Source organism: Syngnathoides biaculeatus, chromosome 8 (genome assembly GCF_019802595.1).
Source record: "Syngnathoides biaculeatus isolate LvHL_M chromosome 8, ASM1980259v1, whole genome shotgun sequence".
In the NCBI taxonomy this organism is placed as follows: domain Eukaryota; kingdom Metazoa; phylum Chordata; class Actinopteri; order Syngnathiformes; family Syngnathidae; genus Syngnathoides; species Syngnathoides biaculeatus.
The window spans coordinates 23,984,064-24,011,115 of NC_084647.1; the positions used below are offsets into that span (position 1 = coordinate 23,984,064).

At 40.9% G+C, this 27,052-nt stretch overlaps 1 protein-coding gene across 1 annotated transcript in view; it reads right to left on the minus strand.

Moving 5' to 3' along the window:
* The window catches only part of stx1a (syntaxin 1A (brain)), a 61,867-nt gene extending 36,998 nt beyond the window's left edge, over positions 1-24,869 (minus strand). Inside the window, exons 1-5 of the mRNA XM_061827962.1 lie at positions 24,595-24,869; positions 23,703-23,811; positions 20,251-20,328; positions 19,577-19,708; positions 9,094-9,193 (exon numbers count right to left, since the gene is read on the minus strand). Coding sequence (XP_061683946.1) covers positions 9,094-9,193; positions 19,577-19,708; positions 20,251-20,328; positions 23,703-23,768 — 376 coding nt within the window. The 5' untranslated portion in view covers positions 23,769-23,811; positions 24,595-24,869. The remainder of the gene's footprint in view (positions 1-9,093; positions 9,194-19,576; positions 19,709-20,250; positions 20,329-23,702; positions 23,812-24,594) is intronic.
* Positions 24,870-27,052: the final 2,183 nt, after the last annotated feature.

Genomic DNA, 27,052 nt, shown 5'->3' on the forward strand with positions numbered 1-27,052 from the left:
ACTACTTCCTGTTTTTCCACATCTCTTCCTTCCTCTTCCCATAAAGTTAAGCTCGAGTGCATCTGGACAAAACTAATTGTATGAGAAAGTTGTGGGAACGAAAGGGGTGTATTTATTTGTTTCTTTTCTTTTCCATCTCTTCTTTCTTACATACTTTCTTCTGTATAACAAATGTGACTCTTGACTTGTGCTTCAACAACTCAGGATGGTGTGTACATTTTTCTCTCTGCAAAAAACATTTCCTGTAATAAAACCCACAAAGGCTTAATGTTGGTTTAGATGTATTTTATTTCTGACCGAGAGTTGACTTTTTTGAAATTCCACACAGTGTAGGCTGAGGCTCAGAGAGAGAATGAACACGACAGATTTCTAAACATCCAGAGATTGCTGGCATGTTATGTCACAAGGTGGATGCATTTTAATTTAACTAACAACACATTTATTTTTGTGAAATTGAAAAAAAAAAAAAACTTGATACACCTCTAACATTTCATTTCACAAGGGACTTTTGCAGGTCCAGAGAAAAGTGCATATGCAATTCATATAAGATGATTAAACTAGTAGTTTTTCAGTCAAGGTCCATTTGAGGTCATTGTTACTGTTGGGTGTTGAAACCTTTTTTCTTTTGTGGTTTATTGCTTTCATACTTCATAATACAGTGGCATCCCCCCAAGACTGTGGGTCCAGTCTTGTGACCCCACAATCCAATCTTGTCCTTCACTCTCTTTCTGTCATCTCCCTGTCCACAGCGTTCTATGACTAAGATGTTCATTGCACATACTGAATTAATGCAAACACATGCACACACACAAAATTACCTACACAGCTTCAGCCAGTGTATGCTATATTTAGCGAGATAACCTAAGTCACATTTTCAGATGATTAAGTGCATTATATATCGCTTTGCTGTTGGGTGTTATTGGCCTTGTCCGCCTTTCTCTCTCATTACGATGATCAATGACGCGGCAGGCGATGGATTCTGTCATGAAAGGTCAAAAGTCTTTCATGATTGGGTACCTCAGAGAAGGGAGAAGGGTCAGTGGCCTTCTCCCTTGAGAGTAGGGAAATTACATGAAATACAACCTTTGAGGGGTTTTCACGCATGGCTATGTACTGTAAGCGAAACCACAAGACTGATGTATTGAATTTGCCACAAGTCTAAGGGAAAAAAAGCTCATTTTAGCAGTTAGCCTTAACTGCCATTAAGAGTCTACTAATTGTGTCTTAAGGACATTCACTTGTATCAAAACTTTCTTTCAAACTTAATTGTGAAAGAAGAATGAAATGGGAATAAAAACAATTACTTTAACTATTCCAATAATAGTCATGCATGTGTGGTTTCTAACAATCTATCGAAACGTAATATATTAAAAAGAAGCTGAGCTACCATATTTAGTATACCGGAATACACTTTGATCAAATTTATATATATATATATATATATATATATATATATATATATATATATAAACAATACATGGGATGGAAGCATGAGCAAGAAAGACATCTGCCTGGACTTTAACAATTTAAAGGAAAATTCTGGTGATTTGGAGAAATAATGTATCCAATAGGTCATGTAATATGTACTCTATGTTGGTAATGTGATGTTAAATCCTCTCTCATTTAATAGTGTTTTGAGAAGATTTTTATTGACAATTACAAATTTTCAGGTGCACCGCCATTTTTGCGAGTCACAGAACCTACGTGCGTGGATGTGACGTGTTATGGTTGGTTCTTTGGGCGGAATGACCCAGAGTCTGATGAGCAAGCTCTGTCGAGCATGACCTACGTGCGCGGATGTACCACTCAGCGGAGCTCGCTCGTCAGAATACGCGTCATTCCGCCCAAAGAACCATCCGAATATTCAACATTATTTACAACCACAGGTTCCAAGCTGTATGGAAGTATTCCTCCGTCTTCCCGATCAACCGATCCTGCTATTTCTTCATCAGATAAGGATGAATCAGAGAAATCAGCGCTGGGCATAATGGTGTCCCATGTAATCGAGTGTTTAGAAAGGAATGTAACACGTCACATCCGTGCACGTAGGTCATGTGACTTGCGAAAATGGTGGTGCGCCTGAAAATTTGTAATTGTCGACAAAAAATCTTATTAAAACACGATTAAATGAGAGAGGATTTAACATCACATTATCAGAGTATGTATTACATAACCTATTGGATACATTGTTAATACAAACCAGTGGATTTCCCCTTTAAAAACAATTATAAAGCAAGGTAATGTTAGAAGTCAGCTTTCACAGCAGCATAAGAATAAGAATAGAATAGAATGACATAAAACTACAACCAATATATAAGCTTAACCGCCCAGGAAAAGGCCATTGGTCCACTTGTCTGCCCTTTCCAAAATTAAGCACAATTATATGCAAGATAACATTAACAGTTAGCATTAGCATTCACAATAGATTTAGTGATTCCAGGTATTTAAAACATTCAACCTCATTGTAATGAATATCCTAAACAGACATGACATAATCAAAGTGTTAAATGCACTATCCGTGAACCATTGGGCTGGCTGCCCTGTAACAATTTTAAGAAAATTGTGAAGCAAGGAATCTTCCTGTTAACTTCATTTTAGCACAATAAGCTAACATTAGCAGCCCACTGAAATCATCTCTGCATTTGGATGCTTTCCTACATTCCAACTCTACTGTGTATGTTATTATTATGAAATGACACCATGTTATTCAAGCAAGCAAACACAAGCAACAGTTTGTAATCAAATGTAAATCTACCACAATTATTTATAAATAAGCATTCTAATGATGAAAGAATTGATCTTTGTGTTATATTTAACCATGAAAATTAGGACTTTTTGTCTCCAGCATGTTTTCACATCATCTGTTGTGCTAAACTCCAATCACTGCTTGCCAGAAAACAAGTCCACAAATAAACACAAACTCTGGGATTTCACACAGGGTGATGAGAAAGGAAAGTTAGACCTCTTGTATTTTCTCTCATTACAGAACTTACAGTACACGATTATGTAGTGTGGTGCAGTGGTCACTGCTACATAAAGTACATGTACATAAATCAGAGATCATTTTACTTTTGAGACTATCCAAGGTCCAAGATGCAAATGTCTCAAAACGAGCCCAGCCCTGGAATAACGAGTCTAGCTATTGATCATCACAGAATACAAATACAGCAATACACCCTTACATGACGGAGTACAATTTTTATATTTTTGTGCTGTCTGTTGCTAATGTGCTCTCTCAATACTTTATGTTTTAGCCTGCTACAATAGCTCATTTTTAGGTCCCATACATTTTACCCCAAAATATCACAAACAATGGTATTTGATATGTTTTGAAGTCACTGAAATAAAATGATAAAGTATAATAATGTATGCGTATCTTTTCTAATTCAAAAGAACAGTGAACACTAGCATTCTAAAGTAACCATCCATCCATTTTCCTCACCGCTTATCCTCACGAGGGTTGCGGGGAGTGCTGGAGCCTACCCCAAGCTGTCAACGGGCAGGAAGCAGAGTACACATTGAAATGGTTGCCAGCCAATCACAGGGCACATAGACCCAAACATTCGCACTCGCAATCACATCTAGGGGTAATTTAGAGTGTCCAATTAATGTTGCATGTTTTTGGGATGTGGGAGGAAACCGGAGTGCCCTGAGAAAACCCACACAGGCACGGGGAGAACATGTAAACTCCACACAGGTGGGTCCGGGATTGAACCCGGGACCTCAGAATTGTGAGGCCAATGCATTACCAGCTGATCCACCGTGCCGACCATTCTAAAGTACAATAAATAAAATATGTTGGCTACATAAAAAATAATGTGTAAGATTCAGGCTCTGTTCACAAAAATTGCACTGAAATATTTGGCACATAGGTATAGAGTCATTAACCCATTGAAGAGGCCCCCAAAACAGCTTAAAGCCTGCCAAATTTAAATGAATAAAAAGAACACAAATGTATGTACTCAAATTCCTTCACGCTTTGCACGGTTTTTAAAATTAGATGCTAAACCTTTATTTGCATTTGGCGTAAGGGACAATTTCTGCTGCCTCTTGGTTTTTTGAAAAATAGGTTTTATCTCTCAATGAGCGTTTACCTGGTTGAATAATGCCCGGCCTTGCGCTGCTGGACTGCGATGTGAGACTTTCACCTGTCAGTCAAAAAGCACTGAAATCGAGCCCGCTAAATTCAATTACTTAAAACGTGTGCTGCTGTGGTTATGGTTTAAAACACATTTGTGGGAAACGCATACAATTCCAAGCGCTGAAGTTTTCATCAATGTCGCTTCGGTCGAGTGAGCTGTTTTGCTAGCTTGTTAGCTCACAGAATCGAATGTAATGAATAATAAAGTTTCCCAGTTGTGGGGCTCTATGGAGTAAACGGTGTTCTACCAACGTGGTGAGCACCGCCGTACGTGTTGTCACAACAAGGGAAACTTACGGAGGCCAGAAAAAACATTCGTGTCCGTTATATGCAACTGATTGGCCAGCAGCGGGACAGGTTTCATCCTTCTTGATTCGCTGTGTGTGGACCTTCTTCACACACCCCATTGATCTGTATCTTCATGAGATACTGTGCTTGCTGTGTGCGTTGTGGGCGTACAGGGGGCAGTCAAAGGCCTCCCCTGTCTGACACCTGAACCAGGAAGCGGATCGATGCTTCCTCAGGCATAGTGGGTGGCGAGGGATTAGGGAGAAGGAAGCCGGAAGTGGTTTTGGAAAATGTCCCTCCTTGAAGAGCATGGGGTCCAAATCGATGGACTGACATGAATGAGGAGGTGTGAGAAAGGGGATGCAGAAATGATTGAGACTAGTGAATATAATGAAGTAGTGAGAATGAACAGGACGGGCCGTTCCCCCTTGGAGACTCAATGCCAACATTTCCTGACAATTTGTTTCCGAAGTTTGAAATTTTCTGGGAAAAAGAAGTGCCGGCAGCACACGGACGCTATATGGGGTGCAAAGGATGATCAAGCCCAGCTGAATGCAAAAGCAGTGCTCCCAAATATTACTTTGGTTTACTTTGATTCCCAGTCACCACTGCATAGTATTATTAAACGCCATGAGAGATCATCAGGGAGTGTGCTTCGATTTCATTTTCACCCAAAATATTATTTCCATCAAATAATGCATATACTATCCAAGTATGCAATAGATGTACAGTCTGTGGGAAAATAATGATCTTTTTTTGGGTCATTTTCCACATAATTTGTTCAACAATTGTCAAGACCCTTACAGAAAATCCTTTTCTAACTTTGCATTTTTTATGCCACCTTGGTTTCATATTGGTAAATGTCTGTCACACTGAAACAGCCATGCTTAAACTCTTCTGTTCTACAAGTTATTGCTGGTTTCAAGTTTGTCGACAGAGCAAGGGTGGTGGCCCTTTGAACTATACTTTTTTTTTTTATAATGCTTATGACGAAAGTGCATAAAATCGTGTGATTGCACAATTTACGTGTTGCTTTTCATGCTCTGCAGATACAAGTGCTTAAATAAACTTAAATTATTAAACCAGTTTCCTTTTTCTCATTGGACACGTTTGCAAATGAACATAAGGGTTGTTTTCAAAATTTTTTCCCTTCAGAAACAATTATGACTTTTTATGGGGAGCAGCTGTAAACAATTGCTCAATTTGTACTCATATCAGTAAAATCTATTAATTTTCCAAAGGAAATTCAGTGGGTCTTGCTGTACTTTTACTGATCAAATTAGATGAAAATGATCCTGAATCAATTGTTGCCATTCATACAGTAGAATGATGGCTTTGTGTTAAATTAAGAATATATTTGACAAAGTAAGTGTGGACAATCAAATTTTGCTCCACAGCTACGCAACGTGATATCGATTTAAAATGCCTTCAGGTTCTAGCGGGAACATCGGTCTCAGGAGGCAAGTCTGCTAATCGAATCCCTCGCAGGAAAACACATCGGAGAGGAGCCAAAGTCGGACAGATGATCGGGCTGGCAGCAGATGTCGGGCTAACGCTAGCGGCGGTGAAACGCAGCCTGCGTTCGGAATCACTTGCTATCGAATGTGCCCATTTGTAGTGCTGCTTGAATGTTTAACAAGCGACATTTTACACTTGAGACTATGTGAGTCCCGGAATGCACTTGTCTCGAAACAATGAGTCCCAGCGCTGGAACTATCATTCCCTCCGATTTATCATCTCAGAATACAAATGCCGTAAACCTCTGCTGGATCATAGCTCTTGCTTGGGAGTCCCACTATATTGCAGATTTTTTATTATAATTGGTCCTCTAATTTTATACTGTCGTACAATCTTTTTGGGTTATCCATTGCTCTCGCTCTCAACATATTTTATGTCTGGTTAATTGGAGCGTAGTAATTCAAGAACATCAATTTCAAGAACAATTAACTTGAAAAATATATTGAACATTTGCAAAATGAAACGCACGCAAGAGTGTGTTCCAAAAATTGTACTCGAACAAACAACTACAGTAATGCCTTAACAGGGAATATTTACTGCGAATCCAATTTCCATTTGGTTAAGAAAATTTTAACATTCAACATTAGTGACAGCGTTTTGTTTCAAAATTTCTACTTTTCAAAAGGCTTCCTTTAAATGCTGCTACATCGCTTAAAATAGTGAGTAACGCTATATTAGTGTACTACATATAATGTGAGCATACTGTACAGGAGGCGTCAACACTGTCACGTTGTGAAATGGTTCCATAATTGTAAACTGACAGGGAATGGGAAATGTCCCGCTGTGTTTTCCTGTTCAAATCCCTGCTGAAGAAATTGGGTGGGACGGTTATGTTTAAAATGATTTTTGCCACTTGAAGATTTTAAGTTGCGTTCTTGCGACATCATACAAATTGGAAATACTAGCTTGTTGACGTTAGCGGAACTGCCGTGTTCGTCTGGCTTCAATCCAAAATGTTATCACGTCATCGCAGCGGCGTTAAGCTTTGGAGCTAATTCAATTTGTGCCGCAAAACCTTTTGGAACTGTGCAGCTACAGGCTCGCTGTCACAAAACTCAGCATTGAGGACGCTAGTGCTCACATTGAACAGGTGTCAAACACATGAAGAACCACAACCCAAGTGAACTTAAACGTCCACTGTCATTTAATGAATGATTTTTATTATGTTATTAATGGGGGGGGGGGGGGAAGGCAGCCGAAACGGACCCGAAACGTTTTTTTCCCACCACACAACATGATTTTGACGTATATGGCTTTTTGTAACTCGTGCCATGAAAATCCTCTTGAGGGATTTGTTTTTTAGAGGAAGCAGTAAGTGGCATTAACAGCAGCAGCCCATTCAGGCTGGCTCGTCTGTTTACGCTAGTTTTACCTGCTGGAAGGTAGCTCGTTGTTCCTTCGTGTTAGCCAAAATGTCGGCTCATTGTATTGCTTGATATTGTTTGAACACTCGGGAGGATGGATTTACTTTTCACACTTCATATAAAAAAAGACCCAGTTCATCGTGAAAAATGGATTGCACGGGTACAGAGGACGAGAGCTTTGAGGGTTCCAAATGACAGGTTGGTGTGTATATAGCTACTAAAAAAAAAAAATAGTTTGGGAGTGAAAATAATCCTCTCATAACGTAACAAAAGATGTAAGTAAGTCAGGGGTGCTAAATGTGTCGATGCGCAAGTCGGAAGGCTTCCACGCAGCAGCCGCGGAAGGACAGCCTCTGAACAGCCTTGTGGATCACCGCTGGCCTTGTCGACTGTCGGGGAGTCTGGCGTGAGTTAGAAGTGATCCGCATATCATCTAAATATGGCTCAAAATGATAGGGTAATATAGCCCCAGTCACGTCACTTGATTGTGAGATGTTCTCTTCTTGGAAAAGAGCTTCCGTGTCAGCAGGGGCTTTGGAAAAATCTGAAAATCTCTGTTGTTCTCCCATATCAGGTGCCACTACGTGTTTTCAATGGCGAATGTCCCGGTGTAACATCTGCTGATGAGGTGGCTGGCAATATCGCTATCATTTATATGTCAAATAAGACTTCCGCAACTTTGCGCATGGATGACACGCTCTCTGCTCATATTTATTTTTTTGTAAAGACATTGAAGTGAATATTATATGTAGTTTTCATTACAATATCTATTTTAGTTTATAGGCATGACAGTGGAGCTTTAAAATACTGTTTTAAATGGCGATTTCATTTAGTAAGGGGCGGGGGGGGGGGGAGACATTCAAAGTTACTTGGCTCCTATGTGAAAAAGTTATTGTCCTCCTTGGTGAATCACAAATTAATTATGGCTCATCACAATTCTTGTGGAATTTTCATTGATCGCACCCATGCCTGATTACCTCCAGACCTGTTCAGTCAAAGAATCACATAATCACAGCTGAAATATAAAATAATCATCAGTCCGGAAAGTGTTACAAAAGCCATTTGTAGAGCTTTTGGATTCCAGCAAATCACAGGAAGGCTGATTATCCTCACATGGGGAAAACACAGAACAGTGGTAAACCTTCTCAGAACCAATGACACATCCAGGAGGCACCAAAGGAACCCAGAAAACATTCTAAAGAACTGTGAGCCTTCCTTGCCTCAGTTCAGGTGAGCGTTCATGACATCTTGTGATCAAATCTGTGATCCTTTTGTATTTTTAACTCGCTGATCGGCCCCAAAAATCCTAATCTTGTAATCTTACAATTTTTGGTTACATTAGGACTTCTGACAAACATTAGCAAGACACCAAAAAGAGTTTTTTTTTTTTTTTTCATGAAAAAGAAGAAATCATTGGGTTTGGTTGCAAAACCAGATTAGCTACAGTCAATCAGAAAATTCTAAACCGTTGTCTTTATAATGCAGTGCATACAGTTGTGGAAAGTACAACTAGAATAATGAATATATTGTGAACTTAATACCCAACTGAGTACTATTATATATTATTTACTACTATATAAAATGTTTTGCAGTGAACACATCTGTTGTGTGGAATATCAGTAGAGCAAGTGTCAATTAAATACTAGTTTGAATGCATGAGAGGCAACAACTGCAGCATTTTACACTGCACTTCTGCAGTTGCAAGGTTTGGCGTTCAAATGGGTAGAAAAAATCTTCAATCTTTAGTACAATGGAGGGAAAAAAAAGACAATTTAGCCTTACTTTCATCAGGGTTCGGTGATGCAAGGATGGCGCTGTGTTTCCTCTTCACCTCCTCAACTTTCTCCGCCAGGGACTCGATGAAACCTCGGATTTCCTCCACCTGCCGGGTAAAAAGGGGGAAGAGAACTTTAGCCCCTCTCTGCACAAACCGAGCCAAGAGGAACGGCTAATTAGACCAAACTGAAATGCTCCACTTGTCATTATCATATTAGGGTTATATTCAAAGCATGTTCATGCGAAAACATTTCAGAATGTTTACCGGGAATTAGGAGACTCGTTCTGGGGAGGTGCGCAAACTAAATTTGCATTTCATTCAACAGCCAATAAGTTGACAGCCCAATTACCACATGCAGGAACGCCAATAAAATTAACATTCCAATTAAAAATGAAGAAGACTCTTGCATGGGTAGTCTCGTCTAATTCTTAGTTGGCAAAAAATTAGAACTGTGTTAAAAAGAAAAGTGTGAAATATATCTCAAGAATGTTCATGAAAAGGTAAAAAAAAAAAAAAAAAGGCAGCAGCATGAAAAAATGTAATCGCTTTCCAGCACCTGCGAAAATACAACATATCTGAAAGTTAACACTGAAGAAAAGTAAAGCTGTAAAGGAAATATTTTTGTTGCATTTTTAAGATCTCAAGTACTGTTACAAATGATTTTTTTTAAGTTATTAATCTCTCTCTGAAGTAAAAATAAAAAATTGACATACCACTGAGAAGAATATTAAGAACCCCGCCAAACTTGACAGTTTAAGAAATAATAATAAAAATATTGCAAATGAGGCCCTTAATTGTGAAAAATCGAGCTCTTCTCTCCACTCTCAATTTGTCTGCAGAGTACGCTGAAACCACGTCTCGCTCAACTGTCAAATCAAATACCAGGACAGTACTACATTACGATGCTACTTTGTCTGACATCTTTCTCGTGCGAAAATTTACCCAAGTGAAGCCTACGACGTCCCAGTGGGTAATCACGGGTCCTTTTTTTCCCCACCGTGACAATCGGCGGCCACGTCACCCTGAACATGTTGCAGGTATCAAATGCCAAATGAGAGAAAATTTGAAAAAACAACAAATGTTCATCATACTGAACTTTAAATATCTTGTTTTTTGTTGTGTATTCAACTTAATACAGTCTGGAATACAAACCTTTAACGGACCGGATAATATTTAGTTGAGTCAAAGGTCCGTTTATTGAACTTGGTCTAGCCACATGTGAGAAATTAATTTTCAAACCAAAGTGTGTCGTTTATTAAAAAATATGAACTAAAACGGCGGCGTCAGATGAGCATTATCGGTGGTGTCAGTGGACTCATCCGGAGCTCAGGAGATTCACTCTGCATTTTTTTTTTACTCCGTCACACAGATGGTTGAAAAAATCACCGGCAACCACTTCAGTACGTCGTGTTGCTCTCGTAGGCAGGAGGGGAATTTGTTGAGTTTCCCCCTTTTGTTTGCATCCATCAATTCAGCCACACATTTCTTTGATTGTTTTTGTATCTGATGATGGGTTTTGTGCTTCCGCAATCTTAATGAGCGCACTGCTGCTTTTTGTTGCCACAAATGTGAAAAGATTCCTGCTTGCACTTTCAGCTCTTTTCATTTTTGTTGTTCTCACCTCAGAATTGTGAGGAAAAGCCTCTTTCAAATTCTCACGCTTCGTCTGATAATCCCTTTTCAAATTGGGGATGCTCATTACAGTAGCTCAAGGCATATTATGATGAACGCTGTGAATGAAATTTTCACTTCACTCTTTGAATTGCCAGTATTTTTCTTTTAGCATAAAACTGGCCATTTTCATGTATTATAGGATGCTCTCCTGTGGCTAGAAAAGCGTCAGAGAAAGCAAAATAATTGCACTTGCATAGTGAGCTCAGTGATGAAGTAACAGGCTGTATGTGTAAGTATTGTGTACTAACAAAATACTATTCAAAAATGGGTAACTTACTAACAGATGACCGACCATCCACAAACCCAAAACAGGTACTGCAACATCCATGCTAGTTTCGTGAGCCCATTTATGGCGTTTTAGATTGCATGTTAGTATTAAAGTTCCACTGACATCCTTATATACACACACACACACACACATTCTAAAATATATAGTTATGAGAATTACATATATTATTCACTTCAGTGTCTATACCAAAAAATATACATGAGCGGAGAGAGTGTCATACATGCACAAAGTTGCGGAAGTCTCACTCGACATCCCAGTGGCAGCCATATTGTCGCACTGGGACAGTCGCCATTGAGAAGATGCTGTTCCACCTGCTATGGGAGACGAACAACAGATTTTTTTATTTTTCCCGACGCCCCTTCTGACACAGAAGCTCTTTTCGAAGAAGAGCACATCTCACAATCGACCGGGGGAATATTACCCTGTCGTTTTGAGCCATATTTAGATGATATGCGGATCACTTCTGACAAACAGACTCCCTGAAAGTATGTATGCATGTAGCGTACTCAGCCGCAAGCGACGACAACACCATAAAGCGGCCCACCCTGGCCGCAATGAGCCACCCCGGCCTGGCGCGATGAACTGTCACAAAACTCACAACGAACCAGGTCTTTTGGAAAAGTGTGAAGAGTGAATCCATCCTCCCGAGAGTTCGAGCAATATCCAGCAATACAACGAGGCGGCATTTTGGCTAACACGGTTCAGTTTGCACTCAGTGATGGTGTCCACATGTGCCCTGTGACGGACTGGCAACCAGTTCAGGATGTAGTCTATCTTTCAATTAATATTTAAGCACCTGCCCTCTTCGTGTTTGCCACACGGCCACTCATCAAGAAAAATGCCTGAGTGACAACAAACTGCATGTTGTGCAAACCTTGCATCACTCAAACTCACACATTAAATATAAACTGTATTAATTTGTTTTGGGATAAATTCTTGATGAGCCATAGTTTGGCCAGCACCGTCTTAAAATTCTCACCACATATGTAATGACAAAACCAACCGTCTCCCCTTCCAGGGGAATAAGAAACTAGAATGCTATATCTTGAAAGAAAGGCATCCTGGACATTTTCAATCAAAATTATAATGTTGTGCAAAATAGAGAAAGGGATAAAGATTGTGAACATTTTTAATTATAGAAAGGGAGTACTAAACTATAATAATTTCTTTAACCAATCAGATTTTGTATTTGACCTCCAAAGGCTGATCAGCCCTCACTGACGTCAGCATTTGATTGGCCAACTTCATCTGCCACAACACGTCTCCAAATAATATTTGTAATAATTAGCATCTACGGAGAGTCTCGTGTATTTAATTTTTTTTTGTCATGTTAGTGGCTGCATGTGGCACAGAGTGCTGTTGTATTGCATTCTTTTAAAGTAGTGACAGTTTTCAGAATTGTAGTATGATGGCATTGGTTTTATGAAAGAGGTTAAATTGGGATGAAGAAGGCCCAGGTAGCAAACGCATGGCCCTCCACTGATTAATATCTTGTAATCTCTTTAATTAGCTGCTGCTTGGAATTCTTTTTTTTTTTTTTTTTTTTTTTTTCAAATAACATAATTGGCTTGGGAAGGCGACCAGGGAGAAATCAGGCCCATTTCTGCAAGCATATAAAGGGCAATAAACCAGGACCGTTTGACAGGAAGATGATGCCAGCCGGTCCGTGAGCAAGCCAGGATGAAAGCACTCCAAACTGTCTCACTTTAGCCAGCACGTGTCGGTGAGTCACGGTGTGGCTCTCATAAGAATACAGGAGCGAATTTTATTAGTGTGGGTGCAAAACAACATCAGACGCGGTCGCGAAGTGTGCACACGACACACACACACACATATGCGCGCAGAAAGACAACACAAACGGCGTTTCACGTCCAGCGTTTCACTTGTAGCCGACTAGCACTTTGCTATCTGCCACCACCTCATTTCCTGCACCTTAACTCTTGTCCAAGTCTTGAGAAATTCACAGGAGCAAACAAGACAAATGACTTCATATTTTGCTTTGGTCCGCTTCATAATGAGTGATTAGAAGGCTCAGGGCGCCAGCAAGTCTTGCATCTGTTCACTTTACACTTGCATCATCAGTTTGGAGCGCGCTTGTGGCAAGAACAGAACCAAACTGATACTGAACCATTCTTGACTGCTTATCACAAAATGACAAATACAGCCAAATGAAGCTACAATTCCGCTTGAACAGCTAGTAACGTCACGAGACTTATTTGTCTAACGTACAGTTGTCTTCACTTCACTGTGATGTAATAAATGATTGACAGAATGATCACAAATTTGGTGAAGTGGTTAAATATGATATATGATTTGATGTAGTTGGTTGCACATCGGATTTTTTTTTTTTTTTATGTGGAGACGTTCATTTTTTATTTTCAAGCCAAAAGCTATTTTTGCTCATTGTGTCATCATTTGAGCAAATATTGACACTACTACAAACTGCCGTGATGCCAAATAATGTACGAGTTTAATATCAAATATCTTCTGTACTGATTTTTCTTATGTTTTTTTAAGCTTCATGTGTGGTGAAAAAGGTATACATTTGGAAATCTCTTGAGGGCTTGAAGATGACGTATGGGTTCCATGTAGTTTATCACGCGAGGATTTTCAACTAAAGTCACAGTCCGCTTCTAAAGCAGAGGTGTCAAACTCAAGCCCGAGGGGCCACATCTGGCCCACCACATCATTTTATGTTGCCCATAAAAGCAAATTCTGCGAGTCAACGTTATGTCTTTGTTATAATAGTCAAATTGCAAAGTGTCTTCATTTTGAGGTTTCACAAGCATTTATTTATTTATTTTTCCCCTACTTCTTAAAAAATTGAATAATGGCCGAACAACTTTTTTTTTTCCTTTTTATAAATCGGCTTATGATTTCAAAACTACTTTTGCATCACTGCAGAACTTTCCTTGATCCAATACTGTAAACAGGTTACTGGACGTCTTCTGTATGCTGCGCTAACGAACGTAACCACGGTTGATGACATGAAGGCTTGAAGCCAAACTTGATCACATTTTGCTATCTTTACGCCCGCTGTCATCTGACGTTAAACAAATATGTCATTTATTTATCCAAATATGATATAATATACGTAAACATGAGGAAAGCCTAAACTTCAGATATTATCTTTGGTGGCACTGTAGTGACATTTAATGCTTTAAAAGAAGATATTGTAGATGTTTTAAGTTGTGGGCCACATCAAAAATGAGTTCAACAACCCTCCACAAAAATATTCAGCTCAGTGGCTGTTATACTGTGTTCTCCCTGCAAGGGCAACAACCAGGTTTACTGCAAGTATAATGTAAAAACCCACATGAAAGGCCTAAGCAGATACTTTCCATAACTAAATCTCTGAAGTAGTGCTGGAACGCTTTGCAAAGAAACATTAAATATGGCTCATGAAGTCGTAATAATGCCCTGGCGTTCATCGTCATTTTAAAGGTATCTTCGTCTTAAGAGTCAGATTTTGCCAACTTCATACCCGGGCATCGCTGTCCAAGCTGTGAAGTCACCAAGCAACACGTAGCTCGCTTGCATGTGTACACCGAACGGCAAAGCGTGGCGAAGGCCAGTGTCGGATGCCGCGACTGCTGTTGAATGATGGTGCAGAGGGTAAAGAATTCCTCACAGCAACCATCTGCGCTCCCTGTCAACTTCGCTACATGTCAAATCATGCTCTGGACCAGCTCGTGGCTGGAAAAAGTACTGCTTTATGCTTCCACACAAGCTGATATTATACATCAAGGCGATGATGATGACAGTTTGAAAAATAGCAACGCTTGATTGATCTACTGTAGCCTCGCTACATTGCAGTTTTATTTTAATTATGGAATGTCATGTTGAAATTGTTGCTATTTTGTCGACTTGTGTGGTTTGCAGTGATGTTTGGATTTTGCGTGTTCACCCCCTGCCACTATGAGTTTTCTCCAGTTGCTCCAGTTTCCTCCCACATTCCAAAAACATACGTAACAGCTTCATTGAATACCCGAAATTGCCCGTGGGTTTGAATGTGAGTGGTTATCTATTTGTGTCCTGCAACTGTCACCAGGTCACCTGTGACCCGCTTGAGGATAAGTGGTACGGGAATGGATGAAAGGAATCACTTGTTTTCTTATCACTCTCAAGAAGAAAAATCTGGAGAAATAAACACAATCCTAGAAAGGGGGAAGTACTACACTCATTTTGAATCATTTCATCCTCTAATCCTGAAATTGGATTGAAAGCAGATTTTTTTTCTTTTTTTAATAGATTACAATCTGATTTTTTTGTAAAAATATATTACATATTTAATTTTAAGGTCATTTTGAGCAGCCCTACTTAGGAATCTATTTGAGAGAGGCATTTCATCATTGTAAGTGGCTGACGTACACGTCGAGTAATTGGGGCAAGGCACCTATTAGGAGGTCAGTCACTATTTAAGGGAATACGGTGTTTTATAAATCCTTACATGATTTGTCCTTTTTGTTAGAAGAAAATCAATGAAAAAGAAAACGTGAATACTTTGATGCTTGGGCTCCCATGTAATGTGAACCGCGATACAGTAGGCGGATGTTACGAATAGCTAGTAAGTAAAAAGATGTCTTTTCTGTCATCAGGAAAAGGCTGCAGGCTTAACATAAAACCCGTAATAAAGCTCCCACATGTAAAAAGTGCACGTCGAGGTCTAATGTTCCCGGTGTGGGGTGAAGGACGGAGGCCTGCAGTTATCTGCTTCAGCCCTCCACTTAAAAGCTTAATTAACATACAGAGTTCGGGTGAGACGTTCCGTGACTCTTTTTCCACCGCTGCGACCTTCATCTCTTCTACATCACTGACCGGCGTCATTACCTCTTCTTTTGTTCTTTCATCAAGCTGCACCAGGACTACTTCTTCAATATCACGGCCATGAGGAAATCACCCGCTCTGTGGCGACCCGCCTTCGCACTCGAAGGCAGTGTTACACCGAAAGTGAAATTCCAGACGGAATAGCGAGATGAATGTTTCAATTTGCAGGCCGGGAAAATGCAGAATACAAATGTGAGGAGGGGACTGACTTACGCTACAATCGCCTCTTCACACCAGACTTATCATAGTTATTACAACCTGGAAAGAAAAAAAAAAAAGGATTCTAATCTTTCCTTGGGAGTCAGATGAAAAAAAAAAGTGATTTGCATCTCAAGTTGTACTCTGAAATATACAAGTCATGTATTCTTTACGCACCCGATGGGAAATCCTTGTTTCCGCAGATACGAAATCTAACAAAAGCAAGGTTTCACTGTGATGCTAAGTGACAGTCTGATACGACTCGTAAACAAAGAGTCAGTATGTCATAAATTTGAAAAAATTTCGTAAGAAAAATCCATTTAGTTCTATCAAGCATACGCTATACCAGGGGTCTGGCAGTCTTTTAATGTATCAGAGTACAAACACTTCATTACTGTACTGAAGTGGAATGTTCAGATAGTTTAGTTTATTCTGGCAACTTTCAATTTTACTCCACTGCATTTCCTACATAAAATGTACAGTATAGTTTTACTCCAACACACACACACACACGTTACCACAAAATAAAAGCAGACGCAGTCGTTAAAGGGGAAAATCCACTGGTTTGAATTAACAAATTCTCATGGCTCCCCTGAGCCGTGCCGCTCACGGCTGTGTATGGAAGTATTCCTCCGTCTCCTGATCAACCGATACGGCTATTTCTTCATCAGATGAGGATAAATCCGAGATATCAGCGCTGGGCATAAATGTTGTCCCATGTAATCGAGCCTTTATTGCAGCACGTAACATGTCACATCCGTGCACGTAGGTCATGTGACTTGCGAAAATGGCAGCGCCCCTGAAAATTCGTAATTGCCGATAAAAATGTTCTCAAAACACTTAAGAGAGATGATTTAACATCACATTGTCAAAATAGAGTACATATTAAATGATCTATTGGATACAATGTTAATGCAAACCAGTGGAATTCCCCTTTAAGCAGAAATGGAATGAATAGTTGGTTGAGTACATATTAAATGATCTATTGGATACAATGTTAATGCAAACCAGTGGAATTCCCCTTTAAGCAGAAATGGAATGAATAGTTGGTTGAGAGTCAAGTGCACCAAGCGCTAGGCTCATGAAAAAGTGAACTTGTATATTTGGGATGATATGTCATAAAAATAGCGAGAAATGCTGGGTTACTTTGACAATAGGACTTGGAAAATTGCCCGTTATAGCTTTCTCCTGTCCATAAGCGCTTCAATAGGGATTACGGCTACTTTTAAGATGCCTGGCGAGTGTGTTATTGTGCGTCGTCTTACTTGTTTGTCATCCGTCAGCCCTCCCACATACCGAACGCACGCGTTAGGAAATAGCAATTTGGCATTAAGCGCTTCCATGGGCGGGCAGATTGCTTGCCTTGTTGTCCGTTCACACGCGCGCATGCTGTGTTTTCAGTCACGCCATAATGAAACATGTTTGTATTTCTGCCCCGCATACCAGAGACATCCAAAATATGTTTGGGGCAAGCAGAAGATTTCTTTAGTTTACATGAGCCGGACTGAATATTAAAAATGACTCTGTATGATGCAAACCACGATAATGTATTTTTAATCTGATACCTCTGGGATACACTGCCAACGCAGTTTCAGATTTTGTCACAGATTGTGAAGGTGTATCTAATGACAAGGCCAGCAAGTGAAAATGTGCTCGCATGTTAGCACTTTGTGCACAAAAGTCAGACAATGCCTGAGGTGATTTTGTTTAAATGACACAAACGGCAGATTGTTGCAGTGTGACCGAATTGAGGGACACAAGAACAAACTCAAAGCCAAGTAGGATTGAAGGCCTATTAAACTCAGTGCATGTTTTTGGGTTTGTTTTGACGGAGGCACCTGGAGATGATGGCAGAGCCTTGAAAACTCAGTTTTAATCTTTGACCCCTTTGTCAAAATACACCAAAGATAGCCAGATAGATTCACACCTCATATTTCTTGTATTGATGAAATTAACCAGTTTTAAGGGTTAAGCCCCATTTAAAATGCAAATTAGGGAATGTCTGCTCGGGAGGAGAGTTTATTTTATTCTATGACCACGCTGCTAACTCAAAGCACTTCTGTCGTAAATCATCTTTCCCCATTGAAATGAATGGAAATTCCATTAATGTGCTCAAGCCTTTCCCCTAAAAACAATGAAATTTTTTTTTAACAAGGATAATATCCATCCATCCATTTTCTTAGCCAATTATTCTCACAAGGGTCGCGGGGAGTGCTGGAGCCTATCCCAGCTGTCAATGGGGCACATCCTGAACTGGTTGCCAAGCAATCGCAGGGCACATACAGACAAACAGCCGCACTCACAATCACACCTAGGGACAATTTAGAGTGTCCAATTAATTTTGCGTGTTTTTGGGATGTGGGAGGAAACTGGAGTGCACGGTGAGAACATGCGAACTCCACACAGGCGGGTCCGGGATTGAACCCGGGACCTCAGAACTGTGCTTGGACGAAATCCACACAAGCACGGGGAGAACTCTCAAACGCCACACAGGTGAGGTTTAGTTTTAGTTTGAAAGTAAATTTCAACTGCAATAAACCCCTCGAAGACTCATTTTTGACAGATTGTTGATCTACTGCCAAACTATTGCTTTCTGTTAAGTGAATTGAAGGGGTGGCACCTACAATTCAGTACAGCAGAAATGGGGCATTGAAAAAGATTAAATGCATGATACACCCATCAGCGGGGGTGGCAGTTGGCACAGTTCTGATACACCAGCCTGCTTTCTGGTTTGCCATCTCTCCCTATCGCAGATTTTTAGTGCACCATACACACACCCTTTGGCAAGCAGGTTAGCATAGGTAGGGGTGACCAGCCTTCAAAATTTTAAATGCACCACACCCCAGTAATAATGGTACAAGGGTAATGATTGCCAGTTGGGGACCTACTAACCATAGTAACCGGGTGGGTGGAAGACATTCATATTTCTTTTGGCTTGATTCCTCTGGGCCAGCGCCCCGCCACCTACCTCGCCACGGTGGGGAGATGGCCCCCCCCCACGTCTGGCTTCCCCCTTGGGTTGCTCTCTTCCTCTCCATCATTGCTCGCAGGAGGTGCTTGACAAGGGTTTGCTTTTGGCGGGTTATGACCTTTTCATGTAGCATCTGGCTCCTGCATTGGGCCCTGTTGGTGGTTTCGGGGGGTGGTAGCAGTGTTTGGAGGGCGGGGGTGGGTGATCCGGTACCCTTGCCCCTCCTTTGTGTTCGGTGGGTCCACTTTGGTTAGGCTAGCTAGGGGGACCACCCTGGGCCCTAGGGAGTAAGTAGCATCCATTTAGCCGAGTCCTCAATGGAATGGGCCTGGTGGATTAAGCCCCAGCCCCACCTCCCACACCCTCATGCATTTTCTATAAGCATTGGAATAATTAAAAAAAAAAGAAAAAGATAAAAAAATCATTAGTCAAAGATTCTAAACCTGTCTTGGTTGTGTTGGTTTGCACAGCAGTTTACTTTGGAATCGCATGCAGCGAGCCATTATAAAGAGCTTACAGGGAGGTGTACCATTTTTCTCCTAATGAAATCATCCACTGGCATGCGATGATGATGATGATTCCCGGCAAGTCTGTGTTTTTCTAGGCAGGAGACGTCAGCTAACACTGGAATTAGCCCTCTTTCCAACATCAACTCCTGTTCCTGAGAACCACGACAACATTCAGTTCATGTTCAAGACATATGTGCGAGACATACAACCCTCCCAGAGGCGTACATGCCTATCCGTCACGTGGACACAGACAGAAACCGTGGAAATCGTCGGTGTAGGACAAGGAGAGGGTTGTTGCTGTCGTGCAATCAATAATCAATGGGAATTCAGAACTAACAGCAAGGCTAGTAGCAAGGAATCATACCACGTTGGCATGAAAAGAACAAGGCAAAAGAGTGATTACAGACATGCTGACTTTTTGCAAGCAAATATGCTACAGTGTAACCCCCAAGTTAAAGGCTCCAAAACTGCTACAATTTCAATTCTCAGAAAAATTGTATATATGCTAGATATTAAGGGGAACATATAAAAATGGTTATGTAACAAGCAAGTTAAACTGTCATAATAGATTTTAATTCACTTGGGTCACTGTTACACACCAGTTGATGATTTCTTCAAGGGAACATTGTTCTGAAACTTGGGAATTCAACCGGCATCACTGTCGAATGAAGAGAAAAAAAAAAAAAAAAATCACCTGCTCAAAGAATTCATCCATGAATCCTTTGTCCATTCCCACGGCCACTTCATCCTCTTCCTCGGTCGTCTCCTTGCCCTGCGAATAACGCAAACATTCAAGTTAAAGTTCCGATGCGTTGAAGCCGAAACATTGACATCAAGTCAGTCAAGTGATTGGAATCAAGAACCATCAGCAAAAGTTAAGTGAGGAACAAATGAACACATTTTCGAGAGATAATTCATGTTACGAGTTCTTTTTATGAGACATTAACAAGCCACCCATTGATTTTTCAAGTCAATGCAGTACACGAGTACTGTAGTTTATTTTCATATTCTGATTTCTGTTATCCAAACAGCGTCAGCCCATTCATTAATCCATTTCCTAATGCAACCATTTAGTGTCTGCGATCATCCCAACATGCATGTTTTTGGAATGTGCAAAGAAGTCACAATTTATGCAAAAATACCGTCCAAAAGCACAGGCCACAGCTTAGATTCGAACCCTGAACCCCATCAGAATTGTGAGGCACACTTTCTGGCCACAAGGTCATTGTGCTGCCTAACCATAAACAAATACAAAACCTTTGTATGTACTTCCATATGGAGTATATTAATTCATTCCAACATTTGCAAGTACAAAATTTCAAATTCACTTTTTTTTTTTAACAAAAAAATATGGTATAAAATGATGTGATCGTTTTAAGGTGCCATGTCACTTGGCAAACGACCATACCATTTCAAGTAATCTTCCTGAGCGGTGCATACATTTCAAAAGGAAAGCCTTTGTATTCCATTAGCTCCAATACATATTTAAGAACCGCCCGTGCCATTTGCAAGTTTCTTTCAATAGGTCCATTAAGCGCTTAATATAATGGCAAGCATGAATGGGGCTACTGTAAATGAGCCATCTTCTTGACCGCTCTTTAAGTGTTTAATACGTTCACAAAGCCATGTTTACACAATGTTCCCGGCGGCCACGGCACTCGCATTTCAAGGCACCGTGAATTTAACCGTATGGTGGTGGGGCAACGGCGGTTGTGATTGCTGCGTATGCCCAGCGAGATTTGTGTCAAAAGTGTCAAAAGATTCAGCAAAGCAGTCACGGTGTTAAAGAGAAACCCAGGCAGCTGTAATAAAAATGGGTGGAGAAATTAAAACTAAATCTGTAGTGGGAGGGGAAGTGTCCTGTGTGTAGGCTCTCGTTTCCTACAGTCCCTGCCTACAAGTCTTCTAAAGCTATAGCATGTGATGAATTCATCACAATGCCTGCTGTGGCATAACAGTTTTGAGAGTGAGACAGTGAAAGAGAGCAAGAGAGAGAGAGCTCCTTTCCATATTTTAGTATAACAGAAATATTCGTAGATGAGGGAAAACTAATACGAGCAACACATTGAGTGTGTATGTACATGTGCCCACAGTGCTGACGCCGACTGTGAAGGCAGCGGGCCCAGCTGGAGCGCTTGAACAGACCAAACAAACGTGCTCCAAAGCTGCTTGGCGTCTACTGTCCAGTTCATCTATACAAACCCTAGACTTGAAGCCTCTGTAGTAAATCGCGGGGTGGAACATAAACTTGGAAAGAAAATGAAAGAATGAAGAAAGAAAAAAATGGACAAAATGTCACAGCACTAAATTTGGGGGACAAATGGGGCTTTCCATGGCCACTGGGAACATAGTGTAAATGTAGTCTCGGAAAGTTCCCAAGAATCTGATTAATACAGCATGTCCTGTACTGTATCCCATCAATGAGGTTGTTTTTATAATCAGCATCCTGCAAGAACTGGATCCATATTTCAATGCATTTAATTTATGCACAGGTCAATGTTTATTTTTGGTTCAATCAGCTCTGTTAAAAAAGGGGAAAATAATGAATATGTATGTATGGCATTTGGCGGTTGCAGTCAGGCGACAGAAAGTCATCCGTAACCTTCTGCTCTGATCCCCCCCCCCGCCCGCGCCTTCTACACTCAAACGTCATTGATTTTGGAGGTCTGCTTTTACTGATGTGAGAAATAAAAAAAAAAAGGGCGACTTGTGCAGGTGTCAAGGTGACAAATCATTTGAAGGGAACGTTGAGCCACTAGCAGGGCGCTAATAAACTACTGTTAAATCCAACAAAGTCTCAAAGGAATTTATTCCTTAGATAGGCAGTCATACAATATTTGAGTGACACATCCAGGATTGGGCCAACTTCTACAGAACATTTTTACCACCACTGTGCTCCTGTACCACAGAGGTCAGAAGTCTCTACGTGCAATACATACATTTCAAGTCTTAACCTTTCAAGTTTCAAGCAAACACTGAGCTACAATGCCAAAACCCAAGCAAGTCAAGTCGCATTCCCGGTAAATTTTTAAGCAAGTCGATTCAAGACATTACTTGGCTGAAGCAAGTCGTGAGTCAACTCATACAATCTGCCTCAGTTACAGCATGCGTGGGTGCCTTCCATCTAGGTCATTAGGTCATTCTGTGACCACGGCCCAAACTCAAATGGAACGTGTTGGTCTCCCTGTTGTGGAACCAGTGACGAACTGGGAATGGTAAAATTCAGATATACAGAGATATGTAAATGGAGATGTTGCAGCTCCACAGGGAGCCACAGTATATTGGTTGTACTTTGCAGAGGATAAGTAATTATTTTATCTGTCTACATGTGTTGCTTCACATTCAATGGAGTTTTGTATTACGTGCTACCAATAAGGTAGCAAACTAAGGCAAAGTTATGTGGTTGTTCTAAATAGACGTTTGAACGCGTTTCGTTCAACAGTAAACTTCAGAGAGTAGCAGTCAACAGCCCAAAGCATAATTTTTGAAGAATAGTTCATAGTATCTGCACTGACACTGTTAGGATGCCAAGTTTACTCATCCAGCACAAAAAATAAAACAAATTGCACACTATGTTGAAAATACTGCTTTACAAAGGCAAAGAGGCAGGATGTCAAGTTATGTAGTTCATCTGCAGAAACGGTTCCCCAATTTTTTTTTTTTGGTTTTTACAATACCCGCCTTGTTGGAGATTAAATTTTCAATGCCCCCCCTTGCAAACATTATTCCTTGGGAATCAAAAAACAAACAACTGCTGGGTGGAACTTAAGTGTTCATGGTCACCCCCGTCATAACACCAAGTTTGAAAACCATTCATCCACAGTAAGTCAAGTTGAGTGTTTCATTAATTTTAGTCAAGCCCAATTGGGTCATTCTGACTAGAATCATGTTATGTGATTCATTTCCTCCATCTCTGCCATACTACTGCCATTACTTTTTTTTTTTTTTTTTGCAGCGATGCTGCTTTAGAAGCAGAAGCATCAGGAAAAAGGAGGAGGAGGACACGCAAGGGGACTGAGTCGGAGCTCCCACGAGGAAGGCAGCAGCAGTTGTGTGTTCTGCCTCCATGCAGAAAGGGAGAGAAAGAGAGAGAGAAGGGAGCTTTGGTCTACCTCTCCGAGCAGGGTGCCCCCGAAAAGCCCTTACCGACAGCCCAGGAGCCCGTGAGATCCGGCGCTCCTGCTGAGCCACAAAGAGGCTGGAGGACGACATCAGTGCTGCACTCTTGACTCTGCCTCAGGGACTTGGCTTTACACTGGCCACACAGTCAGAACACGCTCGAAGTTAAACATTCACAAGGGCACTGCCGCATACCAGTACTACATGTTCGTAGACACCTATGAGGTCTGGATCACAAACATTTTTTCCTGTCTGACAACTGTATGTGTGTCTGAACGCAGCAGTAAGTGTGACAGCATTTCAACTGTGTGAGTGCAAAAAATGGAAAAAAAAAATAAAATAAAAATCACTACAGTACTGTGCTTCAGTAGTGTCTAAAAGCAGCACACTTTCTGTACTGCATGTGAGTGGGGGGGAGTTTTCAGTGGTGTGTGTGTGTGTGTGTGTGTGTGTGAGACAGCGCTTCAGTAGTTGTGAGATGTAATCTGGAGTTATATCCCTGACAGCCCCTCATAACAGTCTAATTTTTTTCACCCACTCCTATCCACGGTTTTCTTGCGAGAAGCATCCCATGTTGATCGGACGTCATTATCATCCTTTTTGTTTTTTCCATATTAAAAGCTTCCTGCGTCTTTGCGAAACAGCCAAACCGAGACGCCTCCTCCTGCATTAGACATGACTCAAATCTGTGTCGGCTGCACCGAGAGCACAAGTAGATTTATTATCATCACACAGAAAAAGCAAACATTCATAATGTATGTTTGCCCACTCGCATGCAGACACGCGTCGAGATTCTGACAATGAATTGTTTCCTGCAGCAGGCAAAATAAAGATACAGGAAAAGAAATACATTATCAGTAAGTCGGTGTGATGACGGGCTCATGAAACATAATTAGCACTCGGCGATGCACGCACTTACGTGTAATTGTGTATGTGGTTCTTCCACCTTCTGGTGCTGTCAAGGTTATTTTCTCATTGCCGTCACCCAAATTTCTTTGCAGAACAACCGGTCTGACCCTAGCACTGTCAGAGAGGTGCAGTATTGAATAAACCCTACGTTCATTGTTGGGGTTTCAAGTCCTGTAGAACTGCAATGCATCATAACTGCCTGGTTAAAAATGTCACTGTGAAATGGGTTAAATATAAGACGGGATATGGCTGACTAGAACATCTCAAATTGACTTAGGGTTACTCACTGGCACGTTTAAATAGCAGCAGGTGTGTGCTGACTTCCATTTAGCACCAGTTGAAATGTGATTGGCTCATTCTGAACACAGCCACACCCGCATTTTGTAACTAAGTAAGTAACTAATTAAAAATTACAAAGTACCTAAGGAACTGGAGTAAAGTAAGAAAAAAATGGCTTGAAAAGCCAACCACAACATCTGAACTTTATCTGGGTTAATCATTTGATCTATTTTAAGTGCTGAATGGTGTGTGCACAATCCCATTTCCAATGAAATTGAATGTGACTGGTTAATTGGAAACACAGATGCATCTCGCAGTGGTAAGAGCGTGTATGTACTTTTACAACCACATGATTTCACTGATACTCTCAAAAAGATATCAATTTTCAATTATGTTATACATTGTTGGGAGGGGGTAAAAAAAGAAAAAAAGTTTAGAAATGATTCATCTTGTCACGAACCTCCGGTGCGGGGCGGGACTCCAAGAGGAGGACATGAAGTTCGGCATATTTTTTTTCAAAGTTGAGGTCATACACGATATAAGCAATCCGAGAAGGCAGAGGTACAGAAACGCTAGGCTAGGCAGGATCCAAAAAACATGCAGCGAGGTCTGATGACTAGGAGGCAAACTATGAACTAGAACTTGACTATGAAACATAAACTAAGACAGGACTGACCTGAGGTGGCACGGAAACACTGTGACAAAGACAGCTCAACACTACACTATTTTCAGTAGTGGAGATTACTACTGTCAGTGAATGCAACGCACTAACTAAGGGCACAACGAACTGGTAAAAATGCCAGTGAGAAACTCCAACTTAAATACAGTCCATGTAATGACAGTCCTAATGTGAAACAGCCGTGAGCAGTGGCCATGCCCTTCTTCGTCCTGCCTGGCTCATAACAAATCTAGGCACCGTTTTTTTATGTCACAAAAATCTGGCTTTTGAACAGGGGTGTGTAAACTTTTGATATGCACTGTATGTAACAATTTTAATGCAGGATGCCATTGCATTGAAAAGACTATTGGGTACATTACCATAAATCAGGACAAAGTGCACACATACACTGCACCAAATAAGTATGGAGTCGCCCAAGCCCCCAGGACATCGGGCGCCTACACACCGAGGGGGCTCCGGTCCATAATCCCGCCGGCTCAACTGGCCACGACATCACAGAACCTGCGCTGTAGGCATAAATTCTAACACACACTCTGGCCTCTGCCAGCGAAAAAGGCGCAATATCGCGACTTCAAAAGCGACATTATGCATTTGCAAGGATCAAGAAGTACACCAGTCTACGAACCCCATTTCTTATTTTCCAAAAACTGGCGCACAGGGCTGACTTCTGTCACATGTAAGTAAACGACTATATGCCACCGAGTGCTATATACTGCTAAACCAATGGTGAGTCCAGCATTTGTTACCACGACAACCGGGAGTGGAGCCCTGGCTTCAGTACCTACCTACCATAGTGTGGAAGAGGGGAAAACTGTTAGTGCCCATAAAGGCCATAAAAGCGTTTTCACTTGTGGAGGCAGCACATTGTACACTATACATGCTACGCTACAAATATGTGCTAACGCTCATCTGTCCAACAAAAAAAACTAACAACCTGCTGCTCTGCTCACCAGATTTTAGCAGGGAGTCGGTGATCGATGACTATGTAACACGATATTACAGGGGAACTTTGTCGTCTGGTGGCCATTGCTTAAAAGTGGCTCTGGAGCTTCAAGCAGCCTTGGTGGTAATATCATGGGTGGAAAATATTGTTGGCGTCGGGCGGATTGCTCGGATCTGCAAATCCACCGCTTTTCAGGAAACCAAAGAAGCACATTTTTTTTTTTTTTGGGGAGGGGGGGCGTTGCATCATCATGGGCAGGACGTTTTCAACACTTTTGATTGGTCAATTATTTGTAAAACTAATCAACAGTATTGATTTGTGGAAAACTAATTACGAAATAGACAAAAATTTACACATGGGAGGTTTGTTGAATCATTTGACATTTTATCTTTTTGTACGCAATTTTCTGGTGCAGTGGTGCCCTGACTTATGAGTTTTATTTGTTCTTTGCATACACTTGTAACTCAAAACGCTCATCTATCACACATCTCAAATAACATTTTCAGAGCGAAATGTATGGGAACCGCCATAGAGATGCGCATGAAGAAGAGTTTCATAAGTGACTCA